This window comes from Anopheles darlingi, chromosome 3, assembly GCF_943734745.1.
Source record: "Anopheles darlingi chromosome 3, idAnoDarlMG_H_01, whole genome shotgun sequence".
Classification (NCBI taxonomy): Eukaryota; Metazoa; Arthropoda; class Insecta; order Diptera; family Culicidae; genus Anopheles; species Anopheles darlingi.
In genome coordinates this window covers 46,164,542-46,182,041 of record NC_064875.1, presented here as the reverse complement: position 1 = coordinate 46,182,041, position 17,500 = coordinate 46,164,542, and the positions used below count along the sequence as shown (strand labels likewise).

Genomic DNA, 17,500 nt, shown 5'->3' with positions numbered 1-17,500 from the left:
CCACCGTCATTCACCAGCACCAGGTTCAGACGACCAATTGCCTCCTCGAGTCGATCTCCGCGCGTGTTATTCGACTTACTGCCCCAGGATGTGGACCACGCGTTAAAGTCGCCAGCCAGTACGATGGGGCGACGATGACGGTCCAGCAGCTCCACTATGTTGTCCAGCATGCGTGCATACTGGTCAAGAGGCCAACGTGGGGGGGCGTAGCACGAACATACTGTCACTCCACCAATCACTGCAGCGACGAATCCCTCGTCCGTTGGTGAAGAAAGCCGCTCCTCGATGATGCACCTTCCACTTGTTACTATTGCAGCTAGGCCACAAGCGTCCTCACACCAGCTGGCGTCCTTGGTGGGGACCTTATATGGCTCGGACAGCAGAGCTATATCGCGCGAGTACCTCTGCATCGTCCTCAGCAGCAGTTCCTGAGCCGCTTCACAGTGGTTAGTGTTCAGCTGCACTACCTGCAAGCTGCCTGCAGGGCGCCGCACCGAAAACTTCCCGGATAGTGGCTTCTGTCCGCCGTTTCCGGGCACAGGGCACACTTTGGGTCGTTTACGCACTGTGTGGAGAGGTGACCTTCCTCTCCGCAACGCTTGCACTGCTGGCTCCTGTCCGGTCCCTTGCAGCCACCGGCTGTGTGGCCGAACCCCCAGCATTTATGGCACTGGGTGGGCCTATTCGCCGCGCGAAGGGAACAGTCGTTCCACCCGATCCGGATGCTGCCTGCCTTCACCAGCTTCTCCGCGTCTGCTACCGGAAGACGAATCTCCGCCAGCATCTTGTGGTTGAAGAAGCGACGCAGCTTTACCTCAGGCTTCTCGTCCAGCCCGAAGTTGCTCTGCAGCACGCTGGCTACCTCCTCCTCCGAGGCGCCTTCGTACAGGCCCCGACACTCCACAAGGCGTCGCTGAGTCAGCGCAGTCACCTTGGCCTTCTCGCCCAGGAGGGTTTGCACTATCCCCTTGTAGGACGCGCTCTTGGCTCCTTCGCGAAGCTGTAGCAGCATGCCGCCATTGCTGCATCTGCTTACTTCGCGGACACACTCGCCAAGTTCCTTCGTGTCCTCCGCGGTGGTTAGCTTCTTGTAGATTTCGGCGTACTCGCCGTCCTGCGCCGCTTTGACCAGCAGAGCGTCCCCTCTGATCGGTGCTCTGCTTGGCGTGGCCGCCTTCTCTACGCACGCAACCCTCTCCTTAGCCACCTTCTTCTTCCTCCTCGATTCTACCAATGTAAAACCGTCCGACGCCGACGACTCTACCGTTTCCGGCGCTGCCGCCGTCGTCGTCGTCGTCGCCGCCGTCGTCGCCGCCGTCGTCGTCGTCGCCGCCGTCGTCGCCGCCGTCGTCGCCGCCGTCGTCGCCGCCGTCGTCGTCGTCGTCGTCGTCGCCGTCGTCGTCGTCGTCGTTGCCGTCGTCGTTTCCGTCGCCCTCGCTGCTGCCTTCACCGCCTCCACCGTAGCAGGCGCTTTCGGTGGTTTCGGCAGTCTCAGAGGCGTTACCAGCTCTTTCCTATCTCGCTTCTGCGAGGAGCTTGCCTCTCCGGGCGAGCTCCTCTGACGTTTCCCCACTGCGGGAGTAATGGTGGGAGGCGCAGTGCCTACCACCGTTACCTCCATAGCAGGCACCTCTGTCTGCGTGCCACGGGTTTCCCATGTCCAAGCAGTTTGGGTGGACACATGTACCGGATGTGCCGGTTCGTCTGCCCTTATGCCCTCCTTCCGAAAGGCAGCCTGGACGATCCGTAGATCTGCCAATTGCTGGACCGCTAGCTGGTAGACGTCAAGCAGGGGTCCTGACTGCCGAGTCTTTGCCAGCGCGATGATCCGGTCCGTCGACTCGATTATCGCCTTCACTAGATCCTGTCCACTTTTCGTTGACTTGGCGGCTTGGCACCGCACAAAGGGCGCTGCTGGCTCCGCCGCAGTTGCCTTCGGCGATGGCTTGCAGCTCGTTCTACATTTCGCCGGAGACCGCGACATTTTATCGCTGCGCTTAAACGCCGCCTCTTGCTCCTGTTTTGAGGAGGAACTCATACTCGCGCTACAATGTTCACTGGGCCACTCACTTTCCACTCACTTTGCCCACTGGCGACTATAGTACGCGCACTTCTCCTCACACCCGCGACAGTCTCACGCACACGCGTCGTCCTTATCAGTTTACAACTGATAATGCGCGTTCACACCGCACGCACACCACTATGCGCAGCTGATCGAGCGGGAACCAGCTGATCGATAGCGTCGCTTTGCGAAAAAACAAAAGGTGTTTCCCCGCTCGGCCACCGATCTCTATGGCTCGCTGAACTGCTGCTGCTGCTGCTGGTACACTACGGCTTCCTTGTGGAAGGCGCCGTTACCCTAGTTTTCGCTGGAAGCACACTTTTTTGTTTACTTTTGTCGGAGGCCGAAGCAAACACGTATGCTCTTTTTCACCACTTTTTCACCCAGGCACAGCCTGCTGCATGCCTGCGGAAATCAAATTTATTCATTTTTATTATCTGATGAAGAGCTAAATCGTTCCATGGCGGAGTCCACGGTCCCTCGAATGACAGTCTCGACCCGGACGGCCAACAAAACGGATAATTCTTCGGCGAAGCATCGAGCATCGGCAAACGCATATGAACGGCCGACAGTCAAACAGACAGACAGACGGACTGCACACGTTCGTTGAGCGAATGATGCGGGCTCCGGGATCAGGTCTTTGGGATTTAGTGTCTTATCTGTTTGTTTTTTTTTTTTTACAAATTTCCTTCAATTGTTATTTGGTGTTGAAGAAATGCGCTCGATTCAGTGGGCTGTCAGCTTAAGGAAATCTCGCGGCCGAAAGCACATTTGCTTGCTGTCTCCAGAAATGCACAAAAAAACGGGAGCATTCAGATAAATGGACCATTAAACTGTCACTGTTGTTGTTACTTACTTAACCTGGATTTCGATGATCGTTAACTCAACAAATGGCACCAGCAGCAACAGCAGCAGTAGCAGGTGATGCATTTACTCAACTATGCGTCCCTTATACAACTGCAACAGTGCAACGCATTGAGTCATCGCCTACTTTCGATCGGGACGATCGATGACGATTAAAGCTCCAGCTTCATCTTTGTAACATTGCACACCTGCTATGGCCGGGAATCCGCAAATCGCAGCGAATCATACTGTTCACAACCATCACAACAATTGCCGGAACGATTAAGTGCAGTGATTCAGAACGGAATACCGATCCTCCGACTACGGATTTGCACCACGGAGTGCACTGCTAGTGAGCCAACAAACTGGAAAGGAAATTTCCATTTCCAGGCCCTTGAGAACCCTTTTTCCATCACCCATCAATCAATTCCACACACCACAAAGACCCGCTGCTATCCAACGTGGCAACGCCAGTACCCGGGGAAACAGCGGCGTTTGGTTTGAAAATTTATGAATTATGGAAGCAATAAGTCATTACGAGATGGTGCTAACAGCAGGGAAACTGACTCGGGGCTTAGACGTTGCCCCTTCGTACAACAGGGCATCGACGCGGCTCGATCGGCTCCCCTAATAAGTCATTAAATCTCATCACCAGCAACACAAATTGCTGGATGGATTCGCCACATGTGTGTGATGTCGTTAGGAAGGAAGGGTTTCCAAATCTCATTTATGGTTTCAAACTAATATGCTAACTATAGAAGCATACCCGAGATCACTACGCTGAATGAAAATTGCCGAAAATGCTCCATAATGGGCAGCACGAAACCAACGATTACGATGTCGCCTGCGGCAGAACAACTTGTTAACGTGCGTTTTCCGGCTCCGCATCCGCCTTTCGACTCTTTGCCCGCGCCATCAGCTTCGCCAGTTAACAATCTGGCCACTTTCCCATCGCTCGCAGCGCCGCCACGCCTGCACCGGACGCCGCATCGCATGTAATCGAGCAAACGAGGCGTGCAAAATGATTTTCTCACATTCCTTGCGGCGGGAAAACCGGGAAAGGAGGAGAAGCGGTAGCGGTAGCGGTAACGGTGGGTAATATGCAGCGAACGGCGCGAGTGGCCGATGACGCGCGGTGCATCGCGAACATAAATTCTGTATCCTCGGGCGTTCGCTCGTGAGGTTCGCACTCGGTTCGATGTAGCGGCTACCGCAGACCGCGGACCATGCATGACTCACAGCAGCCCCACACACACACACCACTGGTGGTGGTGCTTCTGGTGCTGCTGCTGTTGCTGGTGGCCGTGCACCTGATCGTTGCCAGTGCTTCCGCGTGACGTGACGTTTCCCGATTTCGCGGACGCCTTTTTATTAGCGAAAACCGAGCAGTAGACACTTTCGCACGCGTCCTCCCTATTAATAACTAACGACTGGTTGGCTGGCTGGCTGGTTGATCGCGGCAAAAGAAAGAGAATCAACGAGAGTCTAAGGATCATCCTAGAGGTAAGAAGAGAGGAGTATTGCGGATGCGGAGTAAGGTGGAAACATGTGTTCGGAACATGTTCCGACATAGACAACCTTCGCCGACAACTGCACCGTTTCTCGGTCCTGAAGTCCTTCGCAAAAAAAAAAGGGAACGTCATAATCGCGCTGCCGTCGCGGCCTCCGGCCGTTCTATACGCGGAACGGAATTTTATGGTCTGGAAGAGTGATTGTTTATTGTAAAATTGAAAATTTATGACATCTTCTGGCCAGCAGGCACGCCATGCTCGCTACCGGATACAGCGAACGGGGGGAGAAGAAGTTATAAATAGGGATATTTCTGTGTAACCATTTTAAGCGTATCGTTAACTTAAAGAACTGTGTAATTTGTCTCTTGAGTGGTACGACGTGGTATTTGAATGTTTGACAATGGGCCCTATTGCGAGTGTCTTGTCTTGCAAACGAGACTGCCTTACTACTGCTGAAAAAACTTAGCAGTCTTGTTTAGCTTTTATGAATGAAATTGTGATTTTTTACAGCCTGATTTCAAAACAAATACTAATACTACCAAATTAATCACCAACACCACCAAAAACCAACATCTTTCGCGCCAATGGCAACGCGACTTTCAGTCTCGTTTTCAAGACTCAGAGTCTGGTAGGTTTTGGCACCAGACTCTGAGTCTTGAAAACGAGACTGAAAATGGTATATTTTTTCGGCTTGGTCGTAGTTGCCATTGGAGCGAAAGATGTTGCTTTTTAATTGTGTTGGTGATTAATTTGGTAGTATTAGTATTTGTTTTGAAATCAGGCTGTAAAAAATCACAATTTCATTCATAAAAGCTAAACAAGACTGCTAAGTTTTTTCAGCAGTAGTAAGGCAGTCTCGTTTGCAAGACAAGACACTCGCAATAGGGCCCAATGTTTGACTACCGCTGCAAATTACGGGGCCTCACATTAAATTCCTCACTGTTTATTGTAGATTTCCCTCAGTTCCATTTGTCTCCTTCCGTGTTTTCGGTTGCAATTCAGTTCGTTCAAATGATTTGAAACGTTACAGAAGTATTCCAGATGTCCTATGTTTTAACAGCAGCAGTAGCGAATGGAATTCCATTAAACAAATTGGACGTAGTGATACATCCTAGTGGGATTCGCTATCAGCAATTCAAAATATTGCAAACAGTGTGGGAATATCGAGGCTCCTTAAAAACGGCAAAGCAAACAAAAATAATATCAGTAAGTAGCGTTCTGTTTATACTACTAAAAACATAAAAAGAACTACAAACCAGCATTAAGTCGTATAAAATGTGTCGAAAAACATGCAGGTGCAACGTTCGTCAAAGAACACGAAATTATACATGGATAGCGATAGCAATTATGTCTCATAACCGTTCAATAATAGTTCCATAATGAATTTTACACAAATAAACCCCTAAGATCTATCAATTAATTTGCATAGAACCAAGATGTTCTGGCCAAGTGCGAACAAATAATTAAATGCTCGCCGAAATGCGGACTATGAACGATTAACAAAAAGTATTCAGTTTAAATTTAAATAGATTATTCCTTGCATGTACTGACATGTAATATGAAGCAATAGGTACGTCGTACGTAATAAATCATTGAACATCTTGCGCTGCACGTCCACGCCACAACCACACTGGCAGCTCACTGTTCTATTAGAAGCGAACGAACGTATCAATCACGATGATGGTCCAGCAATCACTTCACATTCGAGATATGATTTCATAACCTCCTTCCCAGCACTAGCGCAAGCTGTTTACAACCCTCATGAATATGTATTACCTTTGCTATTTTGGGTGCAAAAAAAAGTAGACAACCCATCCCTCTCATCTTCAGCATAATAAAAGCAGAACCATACACTTCCTGCGGCCACATTTAACACCTGAACAACATGGTTTTATGGCCCCAGTCGTAACACCTGTCAGGGTGTTTTCGAGCATCCCGAATCGCTCGCTCGCTCGGCTCGGCTGGCAAACCAGCCACCCTCCCCACCCAGCTTATGCTTCCGCATTTCGGTCCCCCAAAAATGGTCATCCGAAGAATGGGTAACAAATCATCGCCGGTTGACCAGTGACGGCCCGATGTGTCACTGGCGTTGGCGCGGTTTGAAGGATGATTTGTCTCGCGCGGCGCTGATGCTTTAAATATGTTGTCACCTCTTCTCTCTTGGGAAAAGCGACCAGTCCGACCATGCGTTGACACTTTTATGATGTTGGGAATGCTCGACACGGACACACGGGCGCTTGGCTTGGGATGCACCACTACCTCGTCATCGTGTGACGCACCAACCCCTCCAAGGTATCGTGCGGTCGAGGTCAAACTACTCATTTGTTTTGCCAATTTGACCTCTACGAAACGCACCGAATTTTGGAGCAATCAAGCACGAATCGAATGAGCAACGGTAATTAACGGTCCATCGAGGGGGATTCTTAAAATAATCCGGTTTCAAAATGCCTGAGCAATTCGGTCCTGATCAAGGCCCATTCAGTGAGATCATTTGCATGACGAGAATTCGCACGACACGTCCTTAGTGCATGGGATCTGGTCTCCTACACGGGGTCGGGCGTAAATTATGTGAAATCAATCCAGGGCCAGGACCATCCACCAGCAGCGGGCCTTCCATTCCGGCTGATTGATTGCTGTTTGCAGTTGGTCGATTGCGGAATGTCTTCTTCCTCGCAAGGCCTCGTCCATTTATTGCTGTTCGATCCTCTGACCCTCGCCGAGGGGTCAGTTGGATCGCATTTTGAAGGGCATCACATTCCGAACCGATAAACGATGCAAAGCACGACGAATGCGAGCGCGCGCGCGTGTGTAATGGCTTACTTTTTTAAGCGATTCCTTAGCAATCGAATCGACCCCTTACGATGCGTGGTTGGTTGCTCCTTAGCAACGTAACGGAGGAAGCCAATGACGTATGACTATGATTTACGATCCTGCTTCGATGAGCCCCGCGTGAGGTCGTTCCAATGGTTGCTGCACAAAATTGGTCCACTAATGGACGCCCTAATTGGAATACGGCAAATTCCGCCCCGCTGGCGGCTGCAGCTCGGGGAAAAGCGCACCAACATTCCCATGCATTCCGGTTTTTTTTAAGGCTACGATCACGGTACCATCTTCACGGTGCCGATCGATCGACAGTCGGCCAATTGTCACGCACGTCACAGGTGAACTTCAAAAGCCGGCGCAGGATATGCAAATCGCATTACGGAAATTTATTGTCCGTCCCGTTCGCCGTTTTTGATGGCAGGCCAATCAACATGGCGCGCAGCCTATGGCGAAGGACCTTCTTCTTCTTCTTTTTCTGGTTCTGCTTACTCCCTTCGTCTCGCCACGCCTCCCTTGCTGCTAACCGATATGCTGAAAGTGCATCAAAAGATCAGCGCGTGATCGCATTTCATTGCATTTTTATTAATAAAACACAAATCGGCACTCCCGGGAACGCCAGGCGTTGCAGGCCAATGTAAAACCGATCTTTGGGAGTGCCGCGAGCACGCCAATTGCCCTTTTCCGGTGGCCGGCGGGAGTTTCGCTCGCGCCACCCAATAGCTCTAGACTGTTACTTGGGTTCGATTTCGTTAAATGTTGCTGCTGCTGCTGCTGCTATTGCTGCGAGTGGTGCTGTACATAAAGCAAAATGCCGCTTGTCACCGTCGATAACAGGGCCCCCGGCCCTCATCTTTACCCCCCCTCTTGTTCGGCCCCTCCGCTGCCAAGGCAAGCAGTCGTCGCTCTGTTCCGCGGGATTTAGATTTACAAACTCGCGGAATGTTTGTATTTTAGCTTTCCTTTCGGGTCGTTCTCGTCTTCCTCTTTCTTGCGCGACGTTCACCCGCGCCCCTCGAACCACACACGACACGTTTCTTCACTTGGCGCTTCTTCGTTTCCTTGCGCTCGCGATTTCACGCCGATTTTCTTCCGGAACGGAACGGTGGATCATACCAACACACACACACAGGCGCACACACAGGCGCGCACAATTCTCGCCACAAGCTCAAGCGGCTCGCTCCTCGGTGGTTGCTCCTTCTTACCGATTATGATCACGATCGCACGTATTTTCATAAAAATAAACACAACACACACATCCGTCTTCACACACACACACGAAGCGGCCAAATGTGCGACAAAAAAAACCAACGCGAGGAACGTGTGCGGTAGTATACCCGCGTTGGTCACCGGCATTCGAACTGACTACCGGTTTTTGGGGACACAATATTTTTTTTCGTTTCCTTTTCCACTTTCTTTCCTTTCCTTTTTTTGCGGAAACCGCGAAAATCTCTCTGTTTACCGAAGGGCACCACTCCTCTCGTTTACTTGCCTTGTGTGAATGGCACAAATCCAGCACCACCGGAATGTCCGTCAACCGGAAATGTCGGACCGCCGTCGGGCAGGACACTCTCCGTGCGAGTCTCCGAGCGGCCGGACAGACGGACAGACGGACGGACGCACGGACAAGATACACGGACAGATCCGATTTAATGCACGATTTTAATCAAACTAACCCACGGGCGGTGGCGGCGGCGGAACACGGCCACGAAAAAAGACAACCCGCGCCACGCCGCGCGACCGTGAGAGTAGACGGAAATAGAAAGAGAGAAAGGCAGGAGGCAGATAGAGAGAAAGAGTGAGAGAGTGAGAGAGTGTGTGTTTTGGGGACACTCTCTGCAGGATCATCATTGGAGCAGGGAGAAAATGATGCAAATCACCGACGCAAAGGGGGGCTAGTGGTCACCGCACCCATTTTGTCGCCATCGAAAATCGCGCACCCACTCTCGAGATGCTCACATGTTCTACGCTCTCCTCGCTCTCTGAGCTGATGGCCGTGATTTGATAATTGGGAATCGATTGACTGCGGTGACGGGGGGCAGTGGACGGTGGCAATTAGACGGATGATCACTCAAAACACTCGGCACAGCTCGCACCGTCCCCTGCATCTGCAGCTGCTGACGATCGTGAATGATTTTTAGAGAGAGATACGATCGCAGAGAGAGAGAGAGAGAGAGAGAGAGAGAGAGAGAGAGAGAGAGAGAGAGAGAGAGAGAGACATCAGACTGTCCGAAGAAGCTGTGGGGAAGATGCTGAGGCAGGGTGGGGGATTCACCGATCGCGGGAATTAATTTATTTCCTAAAATTAGCAAACCGATCCGTGGGATCATCGCTTAGAGTGGCTACCGCCGATATGGGACAGAGCAACGGGGGGGTGATCGGGGGATGGCTCACGATCGCGATGCACACAACAGCGGCACATTGCCCCGGCCATCGCGCGCTGTTACTTCCTTAATGGAGACATAAGTGGATGTGGATCGTTATTTTGAGTCCCTTTTCTGTCTTAGCTTCGCTTCGTCTCGCGATCTACCATCATGATCGCGAGCGTTTAGCAAGCAATAACGACGAACCAAGGAAACGATCCTTTCTGGTGAGATCTTCTACTGTCTGACGGATTCTAGCGAAAAGATGACCGAAAGGCAGGAAAGAGGAAAAAGGGAGAAGAAGCGCCAGCGATGATGTTCCAGTGTTCTAGCCTAATGGTAGTCTCGATGTTCTTCACCATTTACACCCATTCCCCGGCCCCCTCCTATAAACGACGAATTCCGTTCCTTTTTAGAGCAAAATTGTGTTAATGGCCATCCGGTCTGACCTTGAGAATTAGACTACTTCACGAACACGTTTCTGTTACCATACTCTTGATCGTTTCAGCAAAAACATCTGTACCGTGTACGCGTACCGCAAGTCGCTGGTTCGGACGCACTATCCGGCACAACCGTGCACTGATCCGACGAACTGTGCCAGCAGCAGCCACCGCACCTACAGCTATCCGATGATCAAGCGTGAGGTGTGCTGCCGTGGCTGGGAAACAACGACTACCGTGGCCGATGGATGCTTTAAGCGTAAACACTCGCAATGGCCACCATTGCATATGAATTCCCTTTCTTATCGTTATTCCTTTTTTCCTCTTTTTTATCGCCCGCGAACATTAGCCGTCTGCAGAACGGCCTGCCGGAATGGTGGACAGTGTGTAGCACCGGATCGATGCTCCTGCCCGAAGGGTTTCACCGGTACGCACTGCGAACAGGATGTGAACGAGTGCCGCGAGTTTAAACCGTGCGATCAGACGTGCTACAATACGGAAGGTTCGTACTACTGCACGTGCCGTGACGGGTTCATGCTGCAGAGCGATCGACAGACCTGCCGCAAGATTGGTAAGCATAACACACAGCTCGCAGCGATGTAATTGAGAATGTGGTGATAAACGGCGTTCTCGATCTCCATTCTCTGCTAGATGAAACGAACGACATAGCGACAGAGGCGCGCGATATGGAGAACGACGTGGATTACGACAGTCTCGATACGCGGATAACGAAGCTGGAACAGGTGAGAATTGGGCTGACCGCACTGAGGCCGATCGGCAAGTATCTTTGCACTCCTTCCCTACCTCTAATGCCCTTACAGATGCTGTCGCGTGAGGAACGGCGCACGTTCAACGAGAAGCAGGAGCTGGCGAAGAAGGTCCAGTACACGATGGAGGCCGTATCGGTGCTCAAATCACAGGTTGCTCGATTGGTAAGTGGAACTGCTCATCAATACGATCGATTTCATCCATTTCTTCCCATCGGCGGCACTACAGGCACAAAGGATGTACCCCTCGCCCGAATACGGTAAACGGACAGCACACTGAACCCGACACAGAGCCACCACTGCCTGGGAGTAAAGAATAAAGTTGCCACAAAGAAGAACTGGAGACGGTATTGGAGTGGAAATCTTACATTTATTGTCCCTTAAAATGCTAAACCATGCATCTGCCGCCGCTCGCTGGTGTGTTTGTGTTCGATTGTATGTATGTTTGTACGTGTACGTTTGTATGTATGTATGTATGTGTGTGTTTGTGGACATTATCGTGTGTTATCATGTCAAAGGAGGAAGATTAAAACATAAGATATTACTAAAGATATTCCTCTACACGGCTTCCAACCCGGACACCCGGTTCAGTTCGGTGTTTCGAAAGGACATTCCCCGGACATCCGAAAGCTTATCTGGCCAACCAATCCTGAATTCCGATTCCAGTCACTGCCCTGGTCGGTGCGCCTCACTCGGACCAGCTATTGAAAAGTTCGGGATAGATATTGTTCTTCCAGTATTCCATCGCCTTCGCCAGGTTCTTGAGCGCGAACGGTTTGTTGAGGTTAAAGGAGTGCATGTACAGCTCGCTGTTGGTGTCAAAGTCGGGATCGGCCACACAAACAACGCCCGCCGTCTTGCCGTACAGCAGCATGTGTACCTGCATTTCGAGGTAGTACTTCTCATTAATGCTACCGTCTTCCGTCACGTACTTCTTCATGTGCTCGACCGAGCGCGGACACTTGATCTCGACCACGTGCGACTGGCAGATACCGTCCGGGATGTCGAATACGACCGGATACGTGGTGTTCATCGTAATGCGCGGATTCTCGTACACCGTCTTCGTGTACTTCTCGAGCCGCTGCCGGATGTTGAGCTTCTTGCGCTGGGTTGCCGCATCGATCTCCTTGTTACAGCCAAGAATGAGTTCGTACAGGACGGGTGGCGAGACGGTGAGGTTAACGCAATCGTACACCTTCGCTCCGGTGATCCGTGCGTATCGTAGCTCCTGGAACCAGGCATTACAGCGTGGCTGAAACTTGACCTTATCTGCCAGCGTCGACCCGCAGGAGGCCACGACGGCGATCGCATGCTCCAGGAACTGATCGGCCGTGTACTGGTTCTTGATGGCCAGCATAATTAGCTCGTGGATCGAGATGTTGGAGAACTTTTTGGTGCCAGACGAGAAGTTCCACCGCAGCGGACAGTCAATGTCTTCCGTCTGCAGTCCGTGCACGATCTCGCGGATAAAGTTCTTGGCCTTGGTCTTGTTCAGTACCGGTTTCGGGGACAGCTGCTCTACCGAGGTCACGAACGGTGTGCGGAAGAAGCATTCACGCTCTGATGGACAGGCACCCGGTTGGTTTCGATTGTGCAGCCACAGTACCAAGATGATGGCGTGCTGGCAGCAACCGAGCTCATCACAATCCCGGCAGCTCACCGCTTGGATGCGCTCCTGCTGCTCGTCCACCTCCACCGCCAGCTGATAGATTTTGATCTCCGTGCTTTCGCCATCATCGCTCGGGGTCACTGTGTGCAGTTGTCCGCGGACCGTGCAGATGCACTCCTCGCGCCGTAACTGCACAAACCCAATCGAATCCTCGCCATCGCCGGTACGGTTCGCTGTGAGATCCTGGCTGAAAGGGGAGGAGGGTGGTAACGGAAAATTATCAAATCGGTGGGTGGTGCAGGCCGTCACGGGCCGTCGTCAGATGACACGACAGACGACGGCAGCGGCAGCGGCGGCGGTGGTGAATGACACATCTGCCAGATTCAGATTGACATTCACTAAACGCCAGCCCAAAATCCGTTGGCCGACGACCGCCGATCAGCATCCAAGGAAGCGCCGGCTTACGCCCTACTTACAGCGCCTTCAGCTGCTGCTCGTTCCCGGCCACGGTGCGCATCAGGTCGAGGAAAAAGTCCCAAAACATCTCGTGCGTCACGTAGGGAACATTGCACGAGTAGGCCTTCTGATAGCCGGGCTCCAAGAGTTCGTCTGCATCACTCGTTCTATCCAGTACCAACCGCATATCTACTTCCATGGCGTCCTCTCTTTCACTCTCGCTTGCCGTCGTGTGGATCGGCCGCGCGTTCCTTTCCGTCCGCTGCCGCGTCCGTCGGTGTCCGTTTTGGGGGAACAGCGAAGTCAGCGACTGGACCGGAGGTTATTCCGTGCGCGTGAATAAACTTGGCCACGATAACGGGCCCTGAATCGCGGAAAATTCGTTCGATTTTTTTGTTTACCTTCTCCCGCGACGCGCTTTGGACGAGTTTGCTGGACGTCAGAGTGATCTAGAGCAGCTCGCTCTCTCCTGCTCTTTCTAATGGCCGCTCTTCACGCTATGTTTTCAGAAAAGGTGCCTTTAATATACCTGGTTGTAGATATAGGGCAGTTTACGCAGCTGGCAACCCGGCCTGCATTTAAGGTGCCCTACGATGGCAAAAGAAATAGACCTACATCGCGGAAGAAAAACATTTTGTGCATTTCTTTTAGTTCACATATTCAGTAGAAAATGGTATCCATCGAAATGGAAAAACAAAAAAATAGATGAAAGTTGTGCCGTTTTACTGGCGACGTGTGGACCGGGGTTCAGCGGAGAATGACTTTTCGGTGATCTAGATAAGTCGCGAGACCGCATGTTTCTGTCAGTTTCCGAACTGCGTCGTTTATTTTGGTGTTTTTGCAAAGTTCGGCCTTTTTCCAAGTGAATTTCGTAGAGAAATCCAGCCAAAATGACCGCACGTTCGAAAAAGCGAAGAAACAAGAATAACGCCATCCGGCGTGCGAAAAACAAGGGCAAGGAGCTGAAGAAACTGAAGAAAACGCTCGGACTGATCGACGAAGATGGCATGGAGCTGATGGACAAGATCAAGGACATCACGGAGCAGGACAAAAAGGAAGAGGTAAGCACCAGCTCTCGGGGGTCCTCGTGGCACCTGGTGACTGATATCTGATTCCCCCTTTGCACAGGAACTGGAGATAGTGAAGAAGGAAGCGATGGATGATATCGTGAAGCGGGAGACGAAGGAAACGGTCGATCCGAACAAGTACGTAGAAATCGTCAACCCGAAAACGAACGTGAAGCACGTGTACAACGAGAAAACCAAGCGCGATCAGTTCGGTACCTACCCCGTGTGGTACAACGCCAAGAAGGAGCAGCGCAAGCAGAAGATGCGCGAGGGCAAGATCACCCGGAAGCGCCAGTTCCGCGGCAAACGTATGCACTTTATCGATAAGACGAGCGGGTGGAAGAACATCGTGTAGGGAATAAAACAACAGAGCGAGCTTCATTTTCTTATTAACATTAAACAAACAAAACACGATATTTACTGTTTAATTACGCACTGGACTCGTCCGACTTAGTCGTGACCCGTCGAGCAGCTATACGTCATCATCAGCACGTAAGCGAGGAAAGGGCTTCCAATAGACGATCAAGCGCCGTGGCCTATTTACAGCGGATTATATCGGAAGGAATGGGTGTGGCTGTTTGTGGCTTGCACGTCGTATTTTCGCTTACTCGCTCGGAATTACTGGATGCTGCACAGGTTCAGCAACTGTCAGGTACGCGATGTTGCGGGTACTATCTCGAATCCTGATTCACCGTTCGGTGGCGGTGTACCGGTGGTCGCTTCCGTCGCGCTATCGTTTGCCTCCTCATCATCATCCGCTCCCGGTGATCTCGAGACTTCGTCAACGTTTTTGATCATTTTTCCGCTCGCAAAACCCACTAAACCCCCACCAAGGGCGGCCAATCCACCGGCCTTCAGTCCCACCACCAACCCGATCGGTCCACCGATGCAGGTCCCTAGCAAGGCACCGGCCAACGGGTACACGGCCTTCTTGTACTCCAACGCCTTCCTCAGCGCCGTCACACCCGCTTCGACTTCTACCTGCGCCAGTTCCACGTTCTGTTCGACCTTCGTCACCGATTCGCCCTGCTCGTTGACCAGCACGTGCACCTTCTGGTACAGTTCCTGGATGTCTTCCATATCACGCTGTAAGTGAGTCATCTGCCGGAGGCACTCCTCACGCTGCTGTATTTCCGCTTCCCGTCGGTCGAAATTTGTGGTGATTGGGGCAATGTGCGCCATTCGTTGTTCGCTACCGTACTGTGGGTATCCTTCGGAAGAGGTGCTGCCACCACCATCATCTTCAAACTGTGTTTCACGGGCCGCTTGATCTCGTAATGAGTACTGCATAGCTGTAAGGTAAAGCAAACGATGAACAGAGTTAGTGGAAAGGACAAACAAGGGAAGGGAGCGAATCATAGCTTACCGATATACTCGGCCATGCTGTTGAAGGCGCTCTTCTTTGTTGGCTCGATGGCTGCGTCGAATTTGTCATGGTCACTCGTCCGCACCCGCATCCGCACCTGATCGATCTCCATGAGCGTGGATTTGATCTGTTTCAGGATGCGGGCTGCATTGAGCTGCTCCCGCTTTACCTTCTCCCACTGGTGCATCGAGCCAGCCTTTTCGATGTTGCATTTATGATTCAGCAGCACCGCCAGATACTGCGGAATGGCCTGGTTAAATTTGTCGATCGATATCTGGGCCAGCTTGAGCGGGATTTTCTCGCTCTCCTCGTCCATATTTCCGTCTGTATGTTGCGCACGGGGTCACAATAAACTACTGGAACATCCGATGTAGTACGATTCCGTAGATTCTTATCAAAATACGGCGTAAAACAAAGAGAACTCTTCCGCGTTCTCCGAAATTACTTTGTTGTTGTCCAAATGAAGCATATGCAGTGTCTACACAAGGCGCAAGTGTGTGATTTGAGAATAAAGGTGATTTGTTCATAAAATCCAAAAATCTCATATCGTGGAAAACGGAAATTTGCGAGTCGAAACTACCTTCTGAAAATTAAACAAAAAGACCAAATAATTCTCCGTTAGGTTCGAACTTTTCGACGCAGTCCCAATTAATTATTTTCATAATTAGGAAATTAGTATACTTTTGCGAATAGAACAGTGTAAAGAAAATCCAAATCTCGATACAAACCACAAACAGATATTATGGTTGCAAATCTTCTCTGCATAAAATGAACAAAACGGGCGTCAGAGTTCGCGTTACGTGTAAACACGGGTGCACAAGCAGCTGCTTGTAACGTAACGTAACGTAACGCGGGTAACGAAAACACGGGAGGTCGAGAATAAAGAAAAGAACCCGCATCTCAACAACTGACCACCAGCATCTCCCCTAAACCACCCTCTGCACTACTCTCTGGACATTCGTGTGATGCGTGGATAATATCGTCGGGTTGCTGTTTTGTCGCGAAGGCACCTACTCTAGTGATTTATCGCCTTCCACAGCAACCGCCGCCGTGGCAAACGACGTACTACGTGGGCCTGATTAGGACAGGGGGGAGGGCTGGCGCGTTCTAATACCGTGAGTCATCAAGCTTATCGCTGGCGTGTACTGATCGGAGTAAGAGAAAGCATTTAATTGATGTTTTCTTTTGGTTTTACTTGTCGCTAGCTGCTTCCAGCGTAGTCATCTCGTATCGCCAGCAGCCAGAACACGCCAAGGAGAAGGTGCTGCGCCCGTAGTGAATGCGCTACCGACCACAGCAGCAGCACAGGATGAGCACGACCTACCCGAAGGCCCCGATCGGTATCCGCGTGATTAGCTACCTCTCGGCCAAGCTATGTCCCCGCTGGCAGATCAACCGGGCGCTCTGGTTCAAATGTTCCGTCCTGGGGCTGACCTATCTGGCCTACACCTGCTACCACATGACGCGCAAGCCACTCTCAGTCGTTAAGTCCGTGCTTCACCGGAACTGCTCCGGTGTCACACTACCGCCGGAATTCAGCAACGCCGCTTCAACGGATGGTGGTGGTGGTGGTGGAGGTGGTCCAGTGCCTCCGAATGATAGCACCTGGTGCGACTATCCACCGTTCGATGCACCCGACTTCAACGCGCTGCTCGGAACGCTCGATTCGGCCTTCCTGTTCAGCTACGCGATCGCCATGTTCGCGGCCGGTTTCGTGGCAGAGCGTGTCTCGCTCCGCTACTTCCTGGCGCTCGGAATGGCTCTGTCCGGTGTGTTCTGTTACCTGTTCGGGATGGCCAAAGTGTACGACGTGCACACGATCTGGTATTTTGTGTTTGTGCAGGCAATGGCCGGGATGTTCCAGACGACCGGCTGGCCCGGTGTCGTGACCGTCGTTGGCCGCTGGTTCGGCAAATCGAAGCGCGGTCTCATCTTCGGCATCTGGAACAGCCACACCTCGATCGGTAATATTCTCGGTGTCATGATCGCGGCCCACTACGTCGAGCGCGACTGGTCGCTGTCCTTCATCGTGCCCGGCTTCCTGATGGGAGTGGTCGGTTTCGTTCTGTTTCTCTTCCTCGTCGAGCGACCCGATATCGTCGATTGCCAGGAGAAGGTGGGTGATCATCGGCAACGAATTGGCGCCAACGCCGTCGGTGGTGGCCCCTCTAGCTCTCGCGGCTGGGGAGAGGTAGA

The 17,500-nt window shown here is 51.7% G+C and overlaps 5 protein-coding genes across 7 annotated transcripts in view; 3 read left to right on the top strand and 2 right to left on the bottom strand.

The window, feature by feature from the left end:
• LOC125954622 (myb-like protein Q) overlaps positions 1-11,194 on the top strand; it is a 17,053-nt gene extending 5,859 nt beyond the window's left edge. For both annotated transcript variants that reach the window (XM_049685081.1, XM_049685080.1), the window contains 5 exons: positions 10,108-10,298; positions 10,389-10,610; positions 10,691-10,782; positions 10,861-10,971; positions 11,036-11,194. In XM_049685081.1, the coding sequence (XP_049541038.1) occupies positions 10,108-10,298; positions 10,389-10,610; positions 10,691-10,782; positions 10,861-10,971; positions 11,036-11,086 (667 nt within the window). In that variant the 3' untranslated portion in view covers positions 11,087-11,194. The remainder of the gene's footprint in view (positions 1-10,107; positions 10,299-10,388; positions 10,611-10,690; positions 10,783-10,860; positions 10,972-11,035) is intronic.
• Positions 11,042-13,320, bottom strand: LOC125954621 (uncharacterized). The gene is made up of 2 exons (XM_049685079.1): positions 12,892-13,320; positions 11,042-12,662 (listed from the first exon to the last, which is right to left on the bottom strand). Exons 1-2 carry the CDS (start codon positions 13,068-13,070, stop codon positions 11,495-11,497), a joined length of 1,347 nt encoding a protein of 448 aa, XP_049541036.1. The 5' UTR covers positions 13,071-13,320; the 3' UTR covers positions 11,042-11,494.
• Positions 13,321-13,686: 366 nt separating this feature from the next.
• Positions 13,687-14,346, top strand: LOC125954664 (uncharacterized protein C12orf31 homolog). The gene is made up of 2 exons (XM_049685143.1): positions 13,687-13,932; positions 14,000-14,346. Exons 1-2 carry the CDS (start codon positions 13,762-13,764, stop codon positions 14,291-14,293), a joined length of 465 nt encoding a protein of 154 aa, XP_049541100.1. The 5' UTR covers positions 13,687-13,761; the 3' UTR covers positions 14,294-14,346.
• Positions 14,291-15,765, bottom strand: LOC125954639 (syntaxin-17). The gene is made up of 2 exons (XM_049685105.1): positions 15,305-15,765; positions 14,291-15,230 (listed from the first exon to the last, which is right to left on the bottom strand). The coding sequence occupies exons 1-2, from the start codon at positions 15,618-15,620 to the stop codon at positions 14,587-14,589; spliced, it is 960 nt and encodes a 319-aa protein (XP_049541062.1). The 5' UTR covers positions 15,621-15,765; the 3' UTR covers positions 14,291-14,586.
• Positions 15,766-16,136: 371 nt separating this feature from the next.
• LOC125954608 (glucose-6-phosphate exchanger SLC37A2) overlaps positions 16,137-17,500 on the top strand; it is a 2,676-nt gene continuing 1,312 nt past the window's right edge. The window contains exons 1-2 of one of the 2 annotated variants that reach the window (XM_049685060.1): positions 16,137-16,419; positions 16,510-17,500. The exon at positions 16,510-17,500 is cut by the window's right edge and continues 43 nt beyond it. In XM_049685060.1, the coding sequence (XP_049541017.1) occupies positions 16,584-17,500 (917 nt within the window). In that variant the 5' untranslated portion in view covers positions 16,137-16,419; positions 16,510-16,583. The remainder of the gene's footprint in view (positions 16,420-16,509) is intronic. The other variant, XM_049685059.1, reaches the window with a different exon arrangement.

Coding starts and splice junctions, on each gene's coding strand:
- LOC125954621 (XM_049685079.1), bottom strand. CDS start 13,070: ATGGAAGTAGATATGCGGTTGGTACTGGATAGAACGAGTGATGCAGAC. Junction 12,663..12,891: donor GAGCAGCAGCTGAAGGCGCT/GTAAGTAGGGCG, acceptor CTCCCCTTTCAG/CCAGGATCTCACAGCGAACC.
- LOC125954664 (XM_049685143.1), top strand. CDS start 13,762: ATGACCGCACGTTCGAAAAAGCGAAGAAACAAGAATAACGCCATCCGG. Junction 13,933..13,999: donor AGCAGGACAAAAAGGAAGAG/GTAAGCACCAGC, acceptor CCCTTTGCACAG/GAACTGGAGATAGTGAAGAA.
- LOC125954639 (XM_049685105.1), bottom strand. CDS start 15,620: ATGGACGAGGAGAGCGAGAAAATCCCGCTCAAGCTGGCCCAGATATCG. Junction 15,231..15,304: donor CAGCATGGCCGAGTATATCG/GTAAGCTATGAT, acceptor TTTACCTTACAG/CTATGCAGTACTCATTACGA.